This window comes from Oncorhynchus clarkii, chromosome 23 (assembly GCF_045791955.1).
Source record: "Oncorhynchus clarkii lewisi isolate Uvic-CL-2024 chromosome 23, UVic_Ocla_1.0, whole genome shotgun sequence".
NCBI classification, from domain to species: domain Eukaryota; kingdom Metazoa; phylum Chordata; class Actinopteri; order Salmoniformes; family Salmonidae; genus Oncorhynchus; species Oncorhynchus clarkii.
This window is the reverse complement of record NC_092169.1, coordinates 8,002,190-8,022,465: the sequence shown is the minus strand read 5'-3', so window position 1 is coordinate 8,022,465 and position 20,276 is coordinate 8,002,190. Positions and strand designations below refer to the sequence as shown.

The following is a 20,276-nucleotide window of genomic DNA, read 5'->3' as shown; positions in this document are numbered from 1 at the left end:
GGCATAGTGCTAACAGTCTCCTTATTAGTAATTGATACTTGTAGTACAGTTTCCCAGTTTAGATTGCTATATTGTCTAAACTATGACCGTTCAGAAAACAGCTAGACTGATGATCAGACTAGTAAATATGTTTCCATCTTGGTGGTGGTGATGTCACTCAGCTTCTTTTTTTATCCTTCTGCAGCCAATATGGCCAGGCTCCCCCCATGCAACAAGCCCCTCCCATGTACCAGGGGCAATCCATGTACCAGGGGCAATCCATGCAGCAGGGGCAATCCATGCAGCAGGGGCAATCCATGCAGCAGGGGCCTCCCATGCAGCAGGGGCCTCCCATGTACCAAGGGCCTCCCATGCAGCAGGGACCTCCCATGCAGCAGGGACCTCCCATGTACCAGACCCCGCATATGCAGCAGCCTCCACATATGCAGCAGCCTCCACACATGCAGCAGCCTTCTCACATGCAGCAGCCTCCTCACATGCAGCAAAGCTCCATCCAGATCCCTGTGGGCCCTCCCCCACCCAAGGTGGTCAGCACCGCCTGCATCGTGCCAGGTAGTTACAGCAGGTGGCGCTGTGTGACCATTTGTATGTGTGTTAACAATACGGTAAGTATGGATAGTGTTTACTTAACCGGGTGTCTCTTTGGGTCATAGCTCCTGCCCCTGTTCCACCCCAAGCCGCCGCCCCTGAACCCCCCTCCAGCAGGCCCCCCTGGATCACTGATGACTCTTTTGCGAACAAGTTTGACCCCAGCAAGACCACCAGCACCAGCATGAAAGTGCCTGCTCTACCTCAGAGTGCCCCACCAGCACCGGCCTATATCCCACACCCTGGCTCTGCCCACACCCCTCACTCTGCCCCAAGTCCTGCCTATAACCCAAGCCCCGCCCCCTACAACCCCACCCCTGCCCCTTTCAATCCCGTTGCCCGGGGTGTGGCCCAAAGGGCGGAGCGCTTCGCTGCCAACAGCAACAGAGCACCCCTCTGTGGAGCCTGCAACAACATGATCAGGTAACAACAACGATACACTGAGTGTACAAAACATTAAGAACACATTCCTAATATTAAGTTACACCCCCCTCTCCTTTTGCCCTCAGAACAGCCTCAATTCATCAGCGCATGGACTCTACAAGGGGTCGAAAGCATTCCACAGGGATGCTGGCCCATGTTGACTCCAATGCTTACCACAGTTGTGTCAAGTTGGCTGGATGTCCTTTGGGTGGTGGACCCTTGTTGATAAACGGGAAGCTGTTGAGTGTGAAAAACCCAGCAGCATTGCAGTTCTTAATACATAAACCGGTGGGCCTGGCACCTACCCCGTTCATAGGCCCTTAAATCTTTTGTCTTGCTTTTTCACTCTCTGAATGGCACACATACACAATCCATGTCTCAATTGTCTCAAGGCTTAAAAATCCTTATTTAACCTGCCTCCTCCCCTTCAGTGGATTTAACAGGTGACATCAATAAGGGATCATAGCTTTCACCTGCTTTCTGTCATTACAGGGGACCCTTCCTGGTGGCCCTGGGTCGATCCTGGCACCCAGAGGAGTTCAACTGTCACTACTGCCACACATCGCTGGCAGACTGCAGCTTTGTGGAGGAGCAGAACGCAGTGTACTGTGAGAACTGCTACGGAGAGTTCTTTGCCCCCACCTGTGCCCGCTGCAACACCAAGATCATGGGGGTAAGATGACGGACCCAAACGCAGACAAGTACAACACACACGAAGTCACTTTGTGCGTAGCATACACCCACACAATAACTTTTTGTCCCTGCGTTCTTTTTGGTGTGCAGGAGGTGATGCATGCTCTGCGGCAGACATGGCACACCACCTGCTTTGTGTGTGCTGCCTGTGGCAAGGCCTTTGGAAATAGCCTCTTCCACATGGAGGACGGGGAGCCCTACTGCGAGAAAGGTACTTTAGATCAATGGAATAGCATGGCACATAATGAAACGCCTCAAGTGTTGAATGTTTCCTTCAGAGCCCAAACTAGCTCCTGTATGTTTGACATAATGTCCTCTTCTGCAACTGAACAACATTTGAATTATACACATAGAGACAATTATTAAAACATTTTACGCATGTAGCTTTGCTACAGTTTGCACTCTGCTAGTGTTTTCACACTCTATGCTTTCTCTTCCAGACTACATTTCACTCTTCAGCACCAAGTGCCATGGCTGTGACTTCCCAGTAGAAGCGGGAGACAAGTTCATTGAAGCACTGGGTCATACTTGGCACGACACCTGCTTTGTCTGTGCGGTAAGAATGGCTACAGCGCTGTACAATAACCCATGTCCCTGCGGTATAAAACGGCTATTCCTCAGATCTCTTGGACTGTGCCAAAAAAAATTGTTTTGTGAGATTCACAATTGTGTCCGTCTCCCACAGGTGTGTAATTTGAACCTGGAGGGCCAGCCCTTCTACTCCAAGAAGGACAAGCCACTGTGCAAGAAGCACGCTCACGCCATCAACGTGTAGATGCTCCATCTGCAGTTTTATGGGGTGGTGGGCAGGTGCTTACGTAGCTATGCCCAAGCCTTGGCAAAGAGCCCAGTAGAGGGCATTGATGCCAGTCAAAATGATGAAAAAGCTGAAGATGATAGCAGCAAGATCGACTGTTCAGCAAACCGATCAATCAGGCGTGACAAAATTTTAAGTATTTTCATCAGTACTGAAATACAAGACAAACTGCCTAAAATGCTGCAGCCCCCCCCCCCCCCCCCCCCCCCCAAACATGTGTTACGTTTGTATTTATTAATATCACTTACAAATTAATTCTATTGTATGTCAGAGAATTCTGATGTAAATCCTTTGCTACTCCACTCAGATCCTGGAGGGCCTCAATCCAGTAAGGCTGGAGCAAAAGCCTTAGCGGCCTACAGACACGGCCTACAGACACAGGCAGACTGAGTGGAGTAGCAGGGCAATCAGTAAATAAGAAGCCTTATTTCACAGGAACACTGTGTGCTTTGTGTTGAATGTCAAAACCCAAATAGCTTGCAGTGAATGTCATAAGATCGTTTTAGTATCACATACAGTAGATTTAACATGATGATGCCTCACGCCGACCAACAGAGCACAGAACGTGAACCGACACAGTATACTGTAGCATGACACATGCAGGCCTACGAACGCTGTTTGATTTCACAAAGGTATTATTAAAGTGGACAGTTTAGTAAGTGATATTTATTGCATCTTTGGCAAAGTGTTATTTATTTACATAGAATAAAACGGAAGTATAACATCCATGGATGTTTAGATTGTTGATAAAACGAAACGGTTATATTTGGGCTTTTGCTGAATGATTTAGTTTTTTATGCATGCTGTTGCATCATACAGAGGTTCATAGTATCACATGAAGAACCTGTCACTCACTCTTTCATCCTGGATTTATTTATTTATGATATACAAAGATGGTGCTCTGTTACATTATGATACAGTAATCCTATACCAACTTTGGGGATCCAGGTAGAAGATGAGACGAATCTTTGGATATATTTGAACACTTTATGGGGTAGGGAAGTCAGGTTTTTGGAATGTGTCTCATAAACTGGGATTTGCTCCTGACTGGAAATCAAGGAACCACTCTGTGTCTTTTGCAGTATGTAATGGGAATTTTGGGGAGGTGCACGGATTGGTGGACAAGAGCCAGAAAGATATGTCACAGTGGGCCGCCGGACTATTGTGTCTCTGAATTGCGCTTAAGGGAGACGAGCTCTGGCCTGGGGTCTTACAGATACATTTTACACAACAGATGTTTATGCATGGTGATATGCCATACACCTGTATGAAGCGCTTAATTTAAACAAGAATATATAGGAAATGTCTGTCAAGGTAAAAAATAAAAATAAAAAAAAAATACAGCCAAACACAATCATTTCTCTCTCACTAGCACACACACCTTAAAGGTCAGTTGAGACAGTGTGCTTGTGTACAGACTTTATACTTTCAGAGTTTATTTTATACATCTTTGTGTATGTTCTGTATTTGTGTAAGTGTGTGTGCATGCATGAGTTTGTACAGGATTGTCAGTGCATGTCTACTGAGGCAACATCAGTATTAGTTATGTATCTGTGCCACTAGAGTAGCAAAGCATACTGTGATTTTGCATAACACTGAGTACTTTTGATATGCATACTGTATGTGTGTAGATCAACTGGTAAGAAAAGCACAGTCCGTGCCAGTTCAGAATAAACCTTACACGGTACCATTGGAGGGAAATGAAGACGGACTTGAATTGTTGCTAAATAGTTGTTTACTGAAAGTTCAGCTTATTGAAACTAGTTGTATAGTTTCCAACCACTAGAGTGCAACAGAGTGTTGACACCATTCTGCTACTTGGCATGCCTCAGACACTAGTCACTACATAGTACACTCACTGTATGTTCCCTCTGTCCCCACTCCAGCAAACACTACAAAGCCATTTGTCACCCCTGTGGACTTCGTTTCCAACAGTTCAATGTCAAGCTTTTTTTCCAGGCCCCATGTATCAACCAGCCATGTCATTACGCTAACTCCATAATCAGAAATTGTGGACAGCATAGGGAAAACAATTGTTAGGGTTATTTAGATGGTTCCCCTTTAAAAAAAAAAAGACTATTGTTTCAACATGATGATAGAAATGCTGTGCATCCCATTGAGGCTAGTCTTAGACAATCAAATGTAGTGTATTTTGTGTTACCTGGTATCTGAAGGACCATGTCAGCAGCCCAAAATGTCAATATCGCTGGTTCCAATGCTCACACGTGTCCTCTGTAGTCAACATTGGCAATAATAACACAATGAAAAAATAGTTAATTAAGGAGGACACAGTTTTTTATAGAATTTCACAGTCCATTCCCAAATGACTAGAACTTCTCTCTGCCGTCAGGCATTCATTCCATTTAGGTAAGAGGTCTCTGGTGCATCTCTGTCCTCTGTAAAGAGAGACTTAAGTAGCCTTCATCATTCTCTTCACTCTTGACACGTCCCTCCCTCCTGGCTAGTTCTCACTAAACACACGGGTTACTTTGCAATGACACTGTATTAAGACCATCCTTTTCAATTGCAGGCTGCTGAGTGGTCTTTTAGATGTTGGTTCACACATGACTTCTGTATGTACTGCTGTTTAGTAAACACGGGTGAGGCTGCAAGGTTTATATCCAATGTGCAAAAGGGATTGCTTCTTCTTCCATGTTCTGTGTTTTGATCGGGGAAAGTGATTTTTTTTTCTCCATAGTAGTATTTTTGTTTTAGAATAGATGATATATACTTGGCATGAGATAACAACCGCACTCTTAAATCGGATCGTTGATTTACTCGTGTTTTTGAAGCAGCAACTGAAATGTGGCTTTGATCTTTGAGTAGTTGTAGGGCGTCAATGTTTTTTTTCTTTGGCATGGACTGTGTTGGAGGAATGGAGTTGTTGTCATTGTTCTGTTGTACATGTATTAATAACACCTGAATTAGTGGTTCATCTCTTGCTGCATTTGTACTTAGAACCCTATCGTCTATATAGACGAGGTCTTTTTTTATGTGGAACGTTGATTGTGTTTGGATTGTAACCCCATATTTCAAATGACTCACCCTGCCTGGCCTACCATAACACGAACTATACTTAGAAATAGGAACATGTTTTATGCATTGCTTTATTTAGTGAAATGCATCTGACTGCTATCAGAACAGAGTTACATGGAGAAAGGATATACCTTGACGATTGAAGAATTTAACAGGAGTCTATCGGTGTGTGTGTGTGTGTGTATCTATCTTGGGAAGGAAATGTGCTTGATATCGTCTCTCTTGAGAACTTCCTGGGTTGGGCAATGTTTGAAGGGCCTTAATTTATGCATGCTGTAGCCTATTAAATACCATGACCTTAATTTATATTGTTCTGCAAAGACTACGAATCACCTTTATGTTTTTGTTTTACAACCACAAGTATGCCTGTATTACCAGAGTCAATGTTGAGAGGCTGCTGGTATCTCTAGGGGGTCGTTCCACAAAATGGGTGCCTCTTGCATCCGTTTGATATTTAAGTAGAACTTGTGCAACAATATTACATTTTAAAAGCCTGTTATATTAAATGAAGTGCCCTTTTAATACCGAGCATTTGGAGAATCCAATAAATATAATTTTTTTTTATGTGAATAAAGGCTACCTAAAGTGCCAAAATTCAGCATTTTGTGTGTGCCAAAGTGCCAAAATTCAGCCCCTCCGTCAACCGTGTCACTTCTTCTAGGAAGATTTCAACCCACTTACTCAAAACATTTCTCCAAGTGTCACCATCGTTGTCCTAGTTATTTTTGTTGCTTTTACAAAGTCATTTGAAGATGATTTATTTCATGTGATTATTGATTCACTTACTCCTGTCCCTCATTTTGGTGATCCCTGTTATGTGAACTGAACTTTTGTTTTAATATGGTGAAACTATTTCTTTTAAACAATTTTTTTTAAAGGAAAGTTTGAACATTAATTGTCAAATCATAGTTTAAAAGCAGGTGATATGGTTGGACTATTTTTGGCCATTTTCTGGTGTTTTGTGGTGGGAAACTGAGCGGGTCGAACATAACACGTCAACACTGTTACCCATAGATAGGCTAGAAATGGTTTAGCTGTCTATTTTTTTTTTCATGAAGAAGATATTCACTTGCCACTCCCTGATGCACAGAAGCATCCATTCCCCTTGTCACAAGGGGATTTATGGTTGATTTAAGAAGAAATCATCAACCCCGTTACTTTATTTTGATTTGATTTATTTGGCACTTTAATAGGCCCTTTCTATAGTCATTTTTGTTATTTAAAAAGCCTCTTGAGATGAGAACATGTTTTTTATGAATTTGAACATGTGCGCTTGACAATGTTAAATTACACTTCTCAAAAGGCACTGAATTGGTGGAATGACCCTAGGATGGTTTGAATTTTTGAAATGTGTCAATAAACATTTTATTTCACAACATTGTCTTTCACCTTAATTTATTCTTCCACTTCCTTCTCACCTTTATTCTTCATATCCTATCCTCCTCTTCATCTATCTACTCCACCTTTTTATTCTCCATATCATCTCTCCTTTATCCATGTTTTTCAATCCCTCTTATGTCCCACACTTTGTCCACCTCTTTCTCAATTTTCACCAGCTTCTCCAGCTTCTCTCTATATACCTCTCAAGCTCCTCATCTCCTCTCCTCGCTTCTTCCCCGACTTTTTACTCTCCACGCTCTTCTATTTGTGAGTAGACTATTGTATGCATGTGTCAAACAAATACGAATATACTGTAGTAGATTAGGGCAATGAAAAATAATAGGTATGTCCATTTACACCAGGGGGCGTTACTGAGGTAATTGGAACATACTTGAATTCTCCATAGAAATACTCCTACCGCAACTCGGTCCCCCTCAAATGGTTGTGCATTCGCTGCAGTGATTGGAAAATGTTGGTCTGTCTACGTGTGTTTCATCAAATGACATAGGCAGAGGCAAAAAACAGAGCGAGTAGAGCAGGGCCGACGTTAAACTGCATGTTTGGGAAATGTACACCACATTTTTGCAACTTCAAGACGAAATAGAAAGATACAGAGGAGTACTCGCCCGGAACCAAAAGGATTGCCACATCTGCTGAAGAAAAAGGTGAGGTGGAATGAAATCTAACCAGGCTAGGTCATACTCCTGTTAATTCTGCCCTCGCTTTGGCTGTTGTCTTGGAAAAGTTTTGTTTTTGCGTCTGGAAAATAAACCTAAAAAACACATTAGCTACTGGCTTCATTTTGGAAGTGTATTACGTTTATATGTATTAACTAGTTAGCTAAACATTTTAGCTTCGGTTTAAATACAGCCACTTGTTTCCGAGAGTTTGTTTTGAAAGCGAAAACTACCTCGCTAGATTGTTAGCGCTAGCTAATTTTAGCGTAGCCACTTGCTAGTTAGCGAGCTAGCTAAGTATCGAGATATATTTGTTTGGCTAGCTTACTCGTTTGTAAGTACTTCTACTAGCAAACCTGACACTGAACTTTGATATTGACCGAATGGGTTAGTATATAGTTAGCCAAGGTATTATTTGCTAGTTGCTAAGTTTAAATTGTTTTACAAATCAATTCACTCATTACGCAATGAAAGTTGTTAGCTAGTGGGTTGCTAGTTAGCTAACACAGAGCGGTATCATATAACTAACGTTAAGTATCGCTTCCAGAGACATTGTAACATATTTTACTGAGTGATTGAATGCGATGAGGTTTGGAATCATTTGTATCAAATTAGATGACAAGATAACGTTTTTCACTTTACCTCTGAAAAGTAAGTTCTAAATAATATCTTTGAATTGTACTACTTGAAAGCTTAGTAGGCTAGCCTAGTGTTAAATTAATTTATTATACATAGTTAACTAGCTAACGTTAGTTGTTCACGGATTACAACTGTACATTGGCTCATGGTAGGCCTCATAATGTGTGTTTTGTAACAAGTGTTTAGGACAACGTACTAATAACAAGGATTAAGTTGATTAAACAAATCGCCCAAATAAGCATTCATCCTGATCTTTAATTAGACTTCACGTCAGCTCTCACGTTTCTGCCAATAACCACACACATAGTTTGAATAACGGGGTTTCTGGGGGGCTACCATGAAGGTTAATGGATTTTTATTCCCTGTTGACTATCATTGCACATCGTAAATTGGTCAATCATCGTCATGTTGTATAGTCCACACTGATGGTGTGAAAGTATTGGAGGCAGTGAGACACTTTAAAATCTGGCAATACACACACAAACACCCATACACACACTACGTCAGTAGCAAGAGGTCTGTTTTTTTTACAGGGAAAATACCCAGTGTCTCGTCTCATGGTGTCGGTTGCATACGAATGGGCCATTTTTGGCCGTGCTTTTCTCGTCTGTGAAAAAAGCTGGTTTTAATTTGGGCCTGGAGTGAGAGGGCGATGTGTTGTGCTCCCACCTTCCAATGCTGAAGGCAACTCTGGAGTGAATGGGCTCTGGAAAATAGGGAGGTCAAAAACCAGATGGAAGCCCTGACTGTGAAACTGTTCACTTTAAGCGGCATGGGGTAGAAGTGGATTTCTAAAGGTGGAGGGGGAAATGATTGCGTCTGAAGTCTAACATTATACATATGCCAGACATCTTTACCTTCTGTGGGTACCGGGATACTCCATAAAACAGGCCAATATTGGGGGGGTGAGACTAGGCCAGGAAGAATGGCTAACAAACTAAGCGTGAGGATTTCTTCAGCTATTAAAACTATAATCAAGCACATGACAAATTGTCCCTATTTAAACGTAGCTGAATGTCTTCATAGTTCATATAGACCTATGCCTAGTCTCTCTAGCAATGATTGTGTACACAGTATCTTGATCAGTGGGCTAACACAGTGATTATAGCCGGAGTCTAGCCCTGCTCTGGAGCTGAGTGTGATTAATTAGCCAGAGCTCTGTAACTGCCTGAAGTCTGGAGAGAACATAATGGAGGGTTAGACAGAAATGGGGGTGGGGTTCAGTAAATTGTGCATAATTCAGATATGATTTATGCACACGCGATGCACAGATCAGAGGACTGCTCATTGTCAAGAGGATGTAGCTAGCTGGAATTATCTTCTCCTTTTATAATGGAATGATTATCACTCATGATGGGCCATTTGTTTTATCTCCCATGCCTCTGCTTGACAGCTGCCACTGCAGTTGAACTTTTAAGTAGGCATAGTCTACATGTTGGAAATCAAGAGATGTTTTTTAATGTACTTTCATTAAATAGGCTAACCTACATGGTTTCCGTAAAGTCCATGCTTAGTGTGTTGTAGGTGGTGTGGGTAATATTGATACTTATTTCCTAGAATTGAAGTTGTTTCAGTACTGAAGTCTGTAACGTAAACCAGAACTTGCCTCAAGTGTTCTGAGTGCGGTGAAAGAGAGAAGCAAAACATTCTCAAGCACTTTTAAATTTACAATGCTTGTTTTTCTAACATCCCTTTAACTTTAAGAGCGTCTTTCCCCTGCCTTGCTTCTGTTGTCCTGCATCCGTCTTTCTCCTCTGAAAGCATTTCCAATCTCATAGGCAGTGAGGGATCAGATTGCTCAGGGAGTCTCCAAGGCTCTCAGGCGAGGTGGTGGAGATAGAGTGAGGGGGTAGCACACGGATCAAGTTTCACCTCCCAATGGGTTCCTCTGTCTGCTGTGCCTCCCTGAGTCAACCCCCACTCCTACACCCCCCCCCCCCCCCCAAGCCCGGAGACAGGGTGGCTGAGCTGTGGAAGAAAACTTACTAGCCCTTTCCCAACAATGCAGAGTTAAAAAGTAGGAACATTTTTTAAAAATTTAACAGCAGCACGAGGTAATTGAGGTAATATGTACATGCAGGTGGGGGTCAAAAGTGACTAGGCAATCAGGATAGAGCAGTGGTCACCAACCTTTTCTGAGTCAAGATAACTGAGTCAAAATGCAAGCTGAGATCTACCGCTCAGATCCACCTCCGACTCCAACTTAGAAGAGCAGATAAAGACTATAACTCTAACCTGTCACCGTTAGACTGTACACAGAGAACTGTTTCAGACAGCTGTGGAGGTTTAGGGGTGCTCTGCTACCACAGGCTGTATAAACCTGCACCAATTCCCGCTGGCTTTTGGAAATACTGCTTAATGCGGGGCATTTCATACTCTTGACATTTTATCCATTTTCATTTTGTACACTTTTACTTGCAACTTAAAGATAGTATAACAATTAACATGTTGCCTGTAAAGGAATAGCCTATTTCTTTTTCTAGTATACAGTGTGCGGGTGACCATTTCATTGAGTCTTCAAATGTTTACATCTTCAATGCGCTTGTTGAAGAGGGATTTTCTTGGAACACCTAGACGTGCAAATGTTTTTCATTCATTTTGATTCAAACAGCCTTTCGTTGACCTGCCTATTTCAGACTGAAACCACCTGCTTGCTGTATGTTTGACACGACACCCCTATTCTATACGGTTGCTGGATGACTGGTCTTGATGATTTTTTACATTCAGGCTGCAGTTGTCCTTTTTAATGGTATTGATCTTTCTTTTAAATACACAGAGCCACCTGAGTGACAATTTTAGAAGAGCTAATGTGAATAGGGCAAGGGACAGATTGTTCTGATGGTAATTTAAAGGTTTTTGTCTTTTAATGGAGAAAGTGGAAAAGGTCAGTTTGTTTACTTAGTTTTATTTGGGGGAAATCCCTTCCTGTTTGTGAACCAAGAAAATATGATTATTTTGGGCCTTGGGATTTATAAAAACAGGCGTTGTGTGATGGAGGCCGATCAGCATCTGAAATAATGTGTGGAAGGCAGCTAAAAGGATGGCGTTCCTGGAGAATTCAAATACTGGAGGATTCAGTAAACCGAGGATGGGTAAGACGATTTTTAGTGTCTTTTGTCTTTGTAGAAACAGTTGATATACCTCAGTAATATGCCTAAGGTCTGTGATATGATGCAATGTTGCAGGGCTCTATGCTGACCTTTCTTTACCAGGACTACATGTGCGCCCAAGTTGAACAACGTAGGAGCACAATTAAAAATATTTTAGATAATATAAAATTAGAATCCTACATTTTGATAGGATCACTAGTATTCCTAAATCAAAATTCCAAGTCGCACAGCAAACTGTAGAGCCCTGTGTCAAGATTTGAATGTTATTTGCACATTACTCGTTGGTTAAATACAGCATTCTCACGTAAGTGTTCTTTTTGTCCAGGTGGGAAAGGGCAGTGTTGAGTGCAGTAGAGATTGCGTCATCTGTGGAGCTGTTGGGGGTGGTATGTGAATTGGAATGGGTCTGGGATGATGGTGTTGTGAGCCATGACCAGCCTTTCAAAGCATTTCATGGCTAAGGTGCTATGTGGCGATAGTCATTTAGACAGGTTACCTTGGCGTTCTTGGGCACATGGACTATGCCCAATGTCAGTGAAGACACTTGCCAGCTGGTCAGCGCATGCTCTGAGTACGCATCCTGCGGCCTTGTGAGTAAGACCTTTTTAACAGGTTGACATTCACATCGGCTACGGTGAGCGTGATCACACAGTCGTCCTGGAACAGCTGGTTCTCTCATGCATAGTTCAGTGTTGCATGCCTCGAAGCGAGCGTAGAAGGCATTTGGCTCATCTGGTAGGCTTGCATCACTGGACAGCTCTCTGCTGGGGTTCCCTTTTGTAATCCTTGTTAGTTTGTAAGCCCAGCCACATCCGACAAGGTCTGAGCCGGTGTAGTAAGATTCGATCTTAGTTCTGTATTGAAGCTTTGCCTGTTTGGTGATTTGTCAAAGGGCGTAGGGGGATTTCATATCAACTTCTGATTAGTGAAAAAAAGAAGTGGCAGCTCTAGCCTTTAGTTCAGTGCGGATGTTTCATGTAATCCATGGCTCTTGGTTGGAATATGTACATATGGTCACTGTGGGGACAACGTCATCAATGCACATATTAGTAAAGCTGGTGACTGATGTAATCTCTTCAATGCCATGGGATGAGTCCATGAACATATTCCAGTCTGTGCTAGCGAAACAGTCCTGTAGCTTAGCATCTGCTTCATCACACCACTTCCATATTGAGCGTGTGCGTCACTGGTACTTCCTGTTCAGAGTTTTTGCTTGTAAGCGGAAATCAGGAGGATATAGTTATGGTCAGATTTGCCAAATGGAGCGTAAGTGAGAGCTTTGTATGCGTGTCTGTGTGGAGTAACGGTGATCTACTGTTTATGTTTTTGCCTCTAGCTGCACAGGTGACGTGCTGGTAGAAATGAGGTAAGACGGATTTCATTTTTCCTGCATTAAAATCACTGGCCCCTAGGAGCGCCGCCTCTGGTGAGAATTTTCTTGTTTGCTTATGGTCCTTTACAGCTCGTTGAGTGCGGTCTTAGTGCCAGCATCGGTTTGTGATGGTAAAGAGACAGCTAGGAAAAATATAGAAACTGTAGACCATACTATTTACCAAGAGTTTATCATAAGGTATTCTATCTCAACCTTGAGACTTCTTTAATATTAGAGATTATGCACCAGCTGTTGCTAAGAGACACACCCCGAGCTTTCCCAACGCTACCGTCCTGCTGATGAAAAGAGAAACCAGCTAGATTTATATTTCCCTTGTCCTTGTGTAGCTACGACTCTGTGAAACATAGGATTTACAGTTCTTCAGATCACTTTTATATGATAGTCTCGAATGGAGCCCGTCCAGTTTATTTTCCAGTGATTGCACTTTCACTGTTAAAATGGAGAGTAGAGGCGTTTAAACACTCACCGACATGGTTTCGTCAGGTGTCCAGCATGCCGGCCTCTAACGCTGCCACTTCCTCCCGGTGTCGCGGATTTGGGCCTGGTCCAGGATAAGTATTATGTCCTTCACCTTTGGTTCATTGAAGTAGAAATCCTCATCCAAATCGAGGTTAGTGATCGCAGTTTTGATGTCTAGAAGCTCTTTTTCGGTCATGGGAAACTGTCTGAAAGATTATGTACAAAAAAATTACTGTTAAGGCGGCTGCTATTCCCTCCAGCGCCATTCCAACTTTGTTTTTAAACTATTTAACCATAAACTTAAGTGTTTAAGACCTTTAATGAAAGTTAATGAAGCAAATCTTACCTTCAAAGTAGCCCAACCAAAATATGACCATAGAAATGTTGAGGGAATATTTTATAAATACTTAATATGTAAATTATCTTTATTTTATTGTTAAGCATTCAAAGGTGTAATCCTAGTCATATTAGTATCCCATGTTAGTTGATGCATCTTTAGATCTCCCCTCCTTTCTAAGGGATATTTTTAATCTCTGCTCTGTCACATGAAACCAAAGTGCGGTGCACTTTTGAGAACGCATTTAGGAACATTCCTGTGTAGCCCAAAGCCATGTGCGCATTGTTGACCTTATGATATGAAGAAATACAACTTTATCAACGTTTTAAGCTGAACGGTCTGATCTGTTGCATCAGTGTCATTGCTTTTTAAAATGTTTTAATGTGCAGTGGTTGTATGAATTTTGGATCTGTCGTCCTAGATTTGCCTCAGTCTGTTTTGAACCATATAATAATCAAATGTATTTATATAGCCCTTCTTACATCAGCTGATATATCAAAGTGCTGTACAGAAACCCAGCCTAAAACCCCAAACAGCAAGCAATGCAGGTGTAGAAGCACGGTGGCTAGGACAAACTCCCTAGAAAGGCCAACACCTAGAGAGGAACCAGGCTATGAGGGGTGGCCAGTCCTCTTCTGGCTGTGCCGGGTGGAGATTATAACAGAACATGGCCAAGATTATCAAACTTTTTTAAATGACCTGCATGGTCAAATAATAGTAATCACAGTGAACAGGTCAGGGTTTCATAGCCGCAGGCAGAACAGTTGAAACTGGAGCAGCAGCACGGCCAGGTGGACTGGGGACAACAAGGAGTCATCATGCCAGGTAGTCCTGAGGCATGGTCCTAGGGCTCAGGTCCTCAGAGAGATAGAAAGAAAGAAAGAAAGAGAGAGAATTGGAGAGAGCATACTTAAATTCACACAGGACACCGGATAAGACAGGAGATATACTCCAGATATAACAGACTGACCCGAGCCCCCCGACACACAAACTACTGCAGCATAAATACTGGAGGCTGAGACAGGAGGGGTCATGAGACACTGTGGCCCCATCCGATGATACCCCCGGACAGGGCCAAACAGGCAGGATATAACCCCACCCACTTGCCAAAGCACAGCCCCCACACCACTAGAGGGATATCTTCATATTATACATATTTTTAGCCTCCCAGGGATGATGGGACGCCCTTAATTTCGAGCCCTGGAGGGAATTAATTTCTGAAAACCCTGGTTCTAATTGTATTGTTGCAATATTTTATAGGGTGCCAAGGGTGGCCAACCATCCTCCAGGAACAGTGTTGTATTTTGAGACTGGCTTGAATATGCAAAGAAGGTAATAGGCAGTTTAGCCTAGATTTCGGTTTGATTCTCTATGGTTAAAAAAATATGAATTTTATTTTGTAAAGTGGTTCCTTGCATCATACAACAGTGGGAAAAATAGCATTACGTTTAATTAAACATTTTTTGGGGGGTAAGTGATTTGAGCCTTTGGACAAGTTCATTAAAAAAAAATCTGCTACTTGTCTGAAAGATAAGTGGCTAAAGAAGTTAGTCAAGCCCTGATTTTATCCTGCCTCAAGCTCACAAAGTGGTGGTTGCAAACTGATGGCCTTCCCACCGTTGACTAAGCACTGGAATGGCGAATGGCAGGTGCTCTTTAATTCTGAGTGAGACATTTGTTTTAGCTCTTTTTAATCCTGGCCATCAAAACTGTTTTTAACATGCGATTTAGAATTTAGAATTTAGAATTTATATTTGTTGTGCAATGACTGAGCTTACAAAAGCACGTTTCACTCCTGTACCAGCCTTTTGATTATCTGCTCTCGCAGATCTATTCCTCTCCTCAAACTCTGTGTGCATGTGATTTATATAACATGCATAACGACTAATGAAAATACACACACAGCAATTTAATTCCACAAATTAAGCAAATTAACCTATAATTTAATAGGTTAAATTAACATCCCTAGTTCATATTTTTATTTAATCTTTATTTAACTAGGCAAGTCAGTTAAGAACAAGTTCTTATTTACAATGACGGCCTACCGGGGAACAATGCCTTATTCAGGGGCAGAACGACAGATTCTGCTCGGGGATTCGATCCAGCAACCTTTCGGTTACTGGCCCAAAGCTCTAGGCTACCTGCCGCCCCAAAATTGTTGACAAGTAGTACTGATTATTGTTTCTTTGCTGTACTACCTCTTTGAGAGGTTAAATGCACACAAGTCTTTTAATTGCTATGTCAGGAACCACTGCAGTGCAAATCTAGTAGGCCCTTGTTTATGGGATTTAGGTGGGCAAGTGTTTAAAATGGATAAACACATGAAAACATTGCTGAGTAAGTTCACTATAGCCCTGCATTTTCACAGCTTCATTTTCAAATTGCAGTCGTCTGTCATTGTTTCTCAGTTTGACCTGTGATATATTTTCCATACTCTTCATGAAGGACGGTTTGGCCTAATGTTAATACAACTTGATCACTGATTTAAGACCAGCTGGTAGCCTAGTCCAAATGTCAGCTGGTATGCTCACAACTGTGAGTATAATTGAATGTCAATAAGATAAGTGCAGGGGTATTCTTTTTGCATAAATTCTGTTTTCTTCCCCTGAGCAATAATGGTTGGTACATGCAGTGGGAAGACTCATCAACCCACAAGACCCATCTCCACTCCAACCAGAATGTCTGTCTTAAAATATGACATGAAATTGGATAAAAACAGAGAAAGGAGCAGGGCCTAACATGAACTCTTTGGTCCATCAGCCGTGTGGCAGGTCGATACATTTGTATTTTCTTTTAAACTACCAGCCACTCTGATTTTTTTACCAGCCCAAATATATTTTTTCACTAAAATTACACCAACCAAACAAACGATGAGCATGCTTTCTAATGTTTCTAAAACAAAAAATGTACTACTAGTAAGAATTAATGTGGCATATTGTTTTGTTTTCATTTTTTGCCCCCTGAGTCTTTTAACCAAAATATCAACGTTGACACATGTTCACCTGCCTCTAAGGTTACCCTGTAACATGACTCCAGTCACTTTTTTGCCTTTTGAGATTGAGTCTGACTAGTAAGTAGTCTGTCTTCTCTTCCCTAGCAGTTAAAACTTAAATATTGAAATATAACATTGTGAACAAAACAATGTAAATAGCCAAGAAACACAAGGACAAACACCAAGACTTTATTTCAAGTAAATTAGACCTGCTATGCCTGTGAGTAGTGCTTCTAAAATAATACATCTTTCACTCAGCTCTTTAGGGTTCCCCAACTAGTGGCCAAGTTTTCTTAGCAAAACAGAGGGGGAACTCACTTCATCCACTGTCAATGTGTAGCACCCACCTCAGTGATGTACGGCAACCATTTTTGTGCCAGAACTCTCACCACACATAAACTATCAGTTGGAGAGGTGAGGAGTGATATATTCCAATTAGGAATGAGGGGGATACTTTGGTGGCCATGATGGAATGTGGCCAGGTTGGGAATTTAGCCATGACACCGGGTTGAACACCCCTACTCTTACAATAAGCACCATAGGATTTTGAATGACCACATGCAGTCGGGACACCAGTTTTAACGTCCCAGTCGAAAGACGGCACCGTACGCAGGACAATGTTCCCAAATGTAATCCAGGTTTGACATTAGTCAAATATTATATCACTTTAGGCTTGCAGTCAATTTGCGGTCTAAAAATAAGTGACTGTATGCTTGTTGGAAAGAGCTAGATGTAGTTTAGGACTTTGGTTAAAGTAGCTAGTTAACAGGAGGCTGATTATTCCTGTAAGGAAGCGGACTTGATTTAAGGTGAGTTGCTGAGAGAGGAGGGGGGGGAAAGCTGGCGTAGGCCCGTACACACCCCCTACACAGAGATGACCCTGTGAACGGACCGGAGCCACTCTCCTTCCCCCTGTATGGTCCTTAATTTCAATTAGCTATGGCTGATCGTTCACTTTGATGGCATTAGTCGCTCCTCTGAGCTTCGACACATTTGCCTCTGCTCTCGTGCCACTTTGTTGGTTTTGCTAAAGCCGACGGAATTAACTGCAGCGATGGAATCTCCAAATGCTTCACTTCGACTTCCTTTTTCGAGCCTCTGTCTCACACACGCACACAAACTCACATCAGCCCAATAAAGTTTATTTTTGTTTGTTGACTTTATTTTTTTCTGTGCCGCGGGATTCCTCGCACTTTTGGGCAGCAGTGTTTCCTCTCCTGGCTGACAGTTCTGTTCCGTTATGTAAGGAAGGACAAAGACGGTTACACAACTATCCTGTCAGACAGTGAAGTTTAACACCTGACACCTAGTGCTTGTGAGGAATTTGCATATGACGTGACAAGGCGCTTGAAGCATTTCCCACTTCACAACAGATGTGAGACCAACTCTCCAACTTAATGATAGCACTTAAACTTGAGTAGAACTACAAGATGTCTAGCTAGTACTTTCGTTCTCTATTTTAATGCTTCCTGCATTTCTCTCTGCATTGTTGCTTTTACTCAAAATAACTTTCCCCGGAGCCATGCCCCTGCACTGTGACAGACCTCCCAACCTCAGAATATATTCCTGCATTCTCTCAGGACTTTATAAATAGCCAGCGCGGTTAGTTGCCAATTATCGGCTGCACCCTTAAGTGACCCTGGCATGTTGAGGAGACATTTGAGTCTAGAGGCAGAGGCAGTATTGTAAACAGATGAGCACAGCTGATCTCCCCCTGCTGCCTTTCACTCTCCTGAACTTGATCACTGTGTCCATGGATTTTTTTCTCTTCAATTTGTATTCCGTTTGCACTCTAGCACTTTCAAATGGCAGGTTTCTTGTAATTTGGCCTAAAAGTAGATAACTGCAGTAGGCATTCCATGCACTATTTCCTTTTACGAGGGTGTTTTAGACTTTGCTCTGGTGCCCTCAAATGCCTTTAAGCTAACAGTTTCTTGCTTGCAGGAATTTAAGATTTCTATTTGATATAGTGCATTTATTTTCCCTGCAAGAGTTTGTCGCGTGCTGTCTGTTTTGAATGTAAACTCACTTTGATATCCCTGGCTAAATAAAGGCCCCTTTGAGTCAAGGAGCTCTCCCTGGTGGAAGAATAGCCCCTGTGTTGGTGCTGAGAGCTGTTCTTGGCTGCTGGGCCATATCCAGACCATGCTGCTCCACTTATCTCCCAGCCACAGTAGGGGGCTTCTCTGGCCTGCAGTGGCCCACTCATTGGAGGCTTTATGGGGACGCCCTTGTCCTCCCCCCACCCCTTGGAATAACACCTCCCCGGTCTAAAATCAGATGTTTGTGTGTCCCAATGTGCTGATGGGATGTCTTTGCTAATATTTCTGTCAGCTAGATGAGGATTCCCTGGTATCATACCAGCTATTGACCAACATTTTGCCCCTCAGTATGTTTTCAGGTTCATGTAGGCTAGGCCTAAATCTGTTTTTGAAAGGCTAATCTTAAATACATTTTATGTAATCCCTTTCCCCCAAAAAAATGTCTGCCAAGCAAAAACCTGATAAATGTATTCATAAGAATGCTGTAAGTACAGAAATTGTGAGTGACAACTGGAGTTTGACAGCAACTATGTGAGCTTATTTCAGTATTATAGACACTGTCCTGGGATTTCCTATGATCTTCTATGGAGAAGAACCTCGTACTTTCTAACGACTCTTGTGTGGCTTGTTAGCGTCTTAGTGAAACCGGTTACGTGGTCGTGAGTGTCTCCGCTTTTCATAGATGGGTCATAATAGTTTAACTCCGGTCTTCGCGATCCGCCCCTGTCTCACAAATGCCACTCTAACTCCCGTTAATCATAGACTAATGGAACAAATGGACAAATCCACTGCAACAACCCTGTAGCTCAAACACACTGTTTAAAAGGGGTTATAAGTCCAAAACGTGCCAGCGTTACTGTGGGTCTCTAGGTTATTGACTTGACTAATCACACAAGTGAGTCAATGTATGAGTCGCCCACATTTTATTTTTCAGACACTATAGTCCTCTACCTTGGTTGTAGGCCTATCTCTTATATTCCTGTTGGAATTTGCCTCGGTCTCTCTCTGGCAGCGTCCTTCTGGCGGTGATGTTGAAGTGGTGGTAATTCCACACGCGCACCGATCCGGCACTGCTAAGGACTTCTAAAGTTGTGAGAACTAAGTTATAGGCTGCAGTGATGTGTAATTCCTTTCCCTCAGTGGAGGTCGTAGTGTACTGCGGCTGGGTCCCTGGGCTCCTGGCCCGGTGACAGGATGTCTGCAGCGCTGTGCAATGATACCTCTCCACCGTTCGGGTTGCCCAGCAACCCCCCCCCCCCCCCCCCCAGCCTCCTTAACCCAAAGGGGTTTTGCGCACAATCTCAGGGCAGAAACAAAAAATAAATATTTAGCTAAATCATAGTTTTTATTTTCAACCAGACGTCCCAAGGCTTGTGATATGCAATCAATAGCCATCCCGACCTGACATGTTTTGTGGTTCCCATCTGCTGTTCACATTGGCACACTTTGAAGTGCAGTAAGTCCCATTTTCTTGGTGCATGACTAATTTGAGTTTCTTACCCTCTCCTGCTCAGGTCTCCATGGTGCCATGCTGGATTTCTATCTCCAGCGTCTATGTTCTTTATCCCTATGGATCTGTATGACCCCCAGCACCAACACTGGTCTCTACAAGCATCCTCAACATGCTCCTGCACCATGGATCCCCCAGTGAGGTAAGACTGCTCTCTATGGCTGTTACAGTGAATCAGAG

General features: G+C 42.6%; 2 protein-coding genes across 16 annotated transcripts in view; both read left to right on the top strand.

Moving 5' to 3' along the window:
- LOC139381482 (LIM domain-binding protein 3-like) overlaps positions 1-6,935 on the top strand; it is an 80,832-nt gene extending 73,897 nt beyond the window's left edge. For 9 of the 14 annotated variants that reach the window (XM_071125052.1, XM_071125053.1, XM_071125050.1 and 6 more), the window contains 6 exons: positions 185-552; positions 654-1,011; positions 1,504-1,684; positions 1,795-1,915; positions 2,145-2,260; positions 2,390-3,860. In XM_071125052.1, the coding sequence (XP_070981153.1) occupies positions 185-552; positions 654-1,011; positions 1,504-1,684; positions 1,795-1,915; positions 2,145-2,260; positions 2,390-2,479 (1,234 nt within the window). In that variant the 3' untranslated portion in view covers positions 2,480-3,860. Of the gene's footprint in view, positions 1-184; positions 553-653; positions 1,012-1,503; positions 1,685-1,794; positions 1,916-2,144; positions 2,261-2,389 lie in introns of all 14 variants that reach the window. The other 5 variants (XM_071125054.1, XM_071125062.1, XM_071125064.1 and 2 more) reach the window with 2 other exon arrangements.
- A 418-nt stretch (positions 6,936-7,353) lies between these two features.
- The window catches only part of LOC139381928 (bone morphogenetic protein receptor type-1A-like), a 58,712-nt gene continuing 45,789 nt past the window's right edge, over positions 7,354-20,276 (top strand). For both annotated transcript variants that reach the window (XM_071125793.1, XM_071125792.1), the window contains exons 1-2: positions 7,354-7,602; positions 20,101-20,238. The gene's annotated coding sequence lies outside the window, so the exon portion shown is untranslated. The remainder of the gene's footprint in view (positions 7,603-20,100; positions 20,239-20,276) is intronic.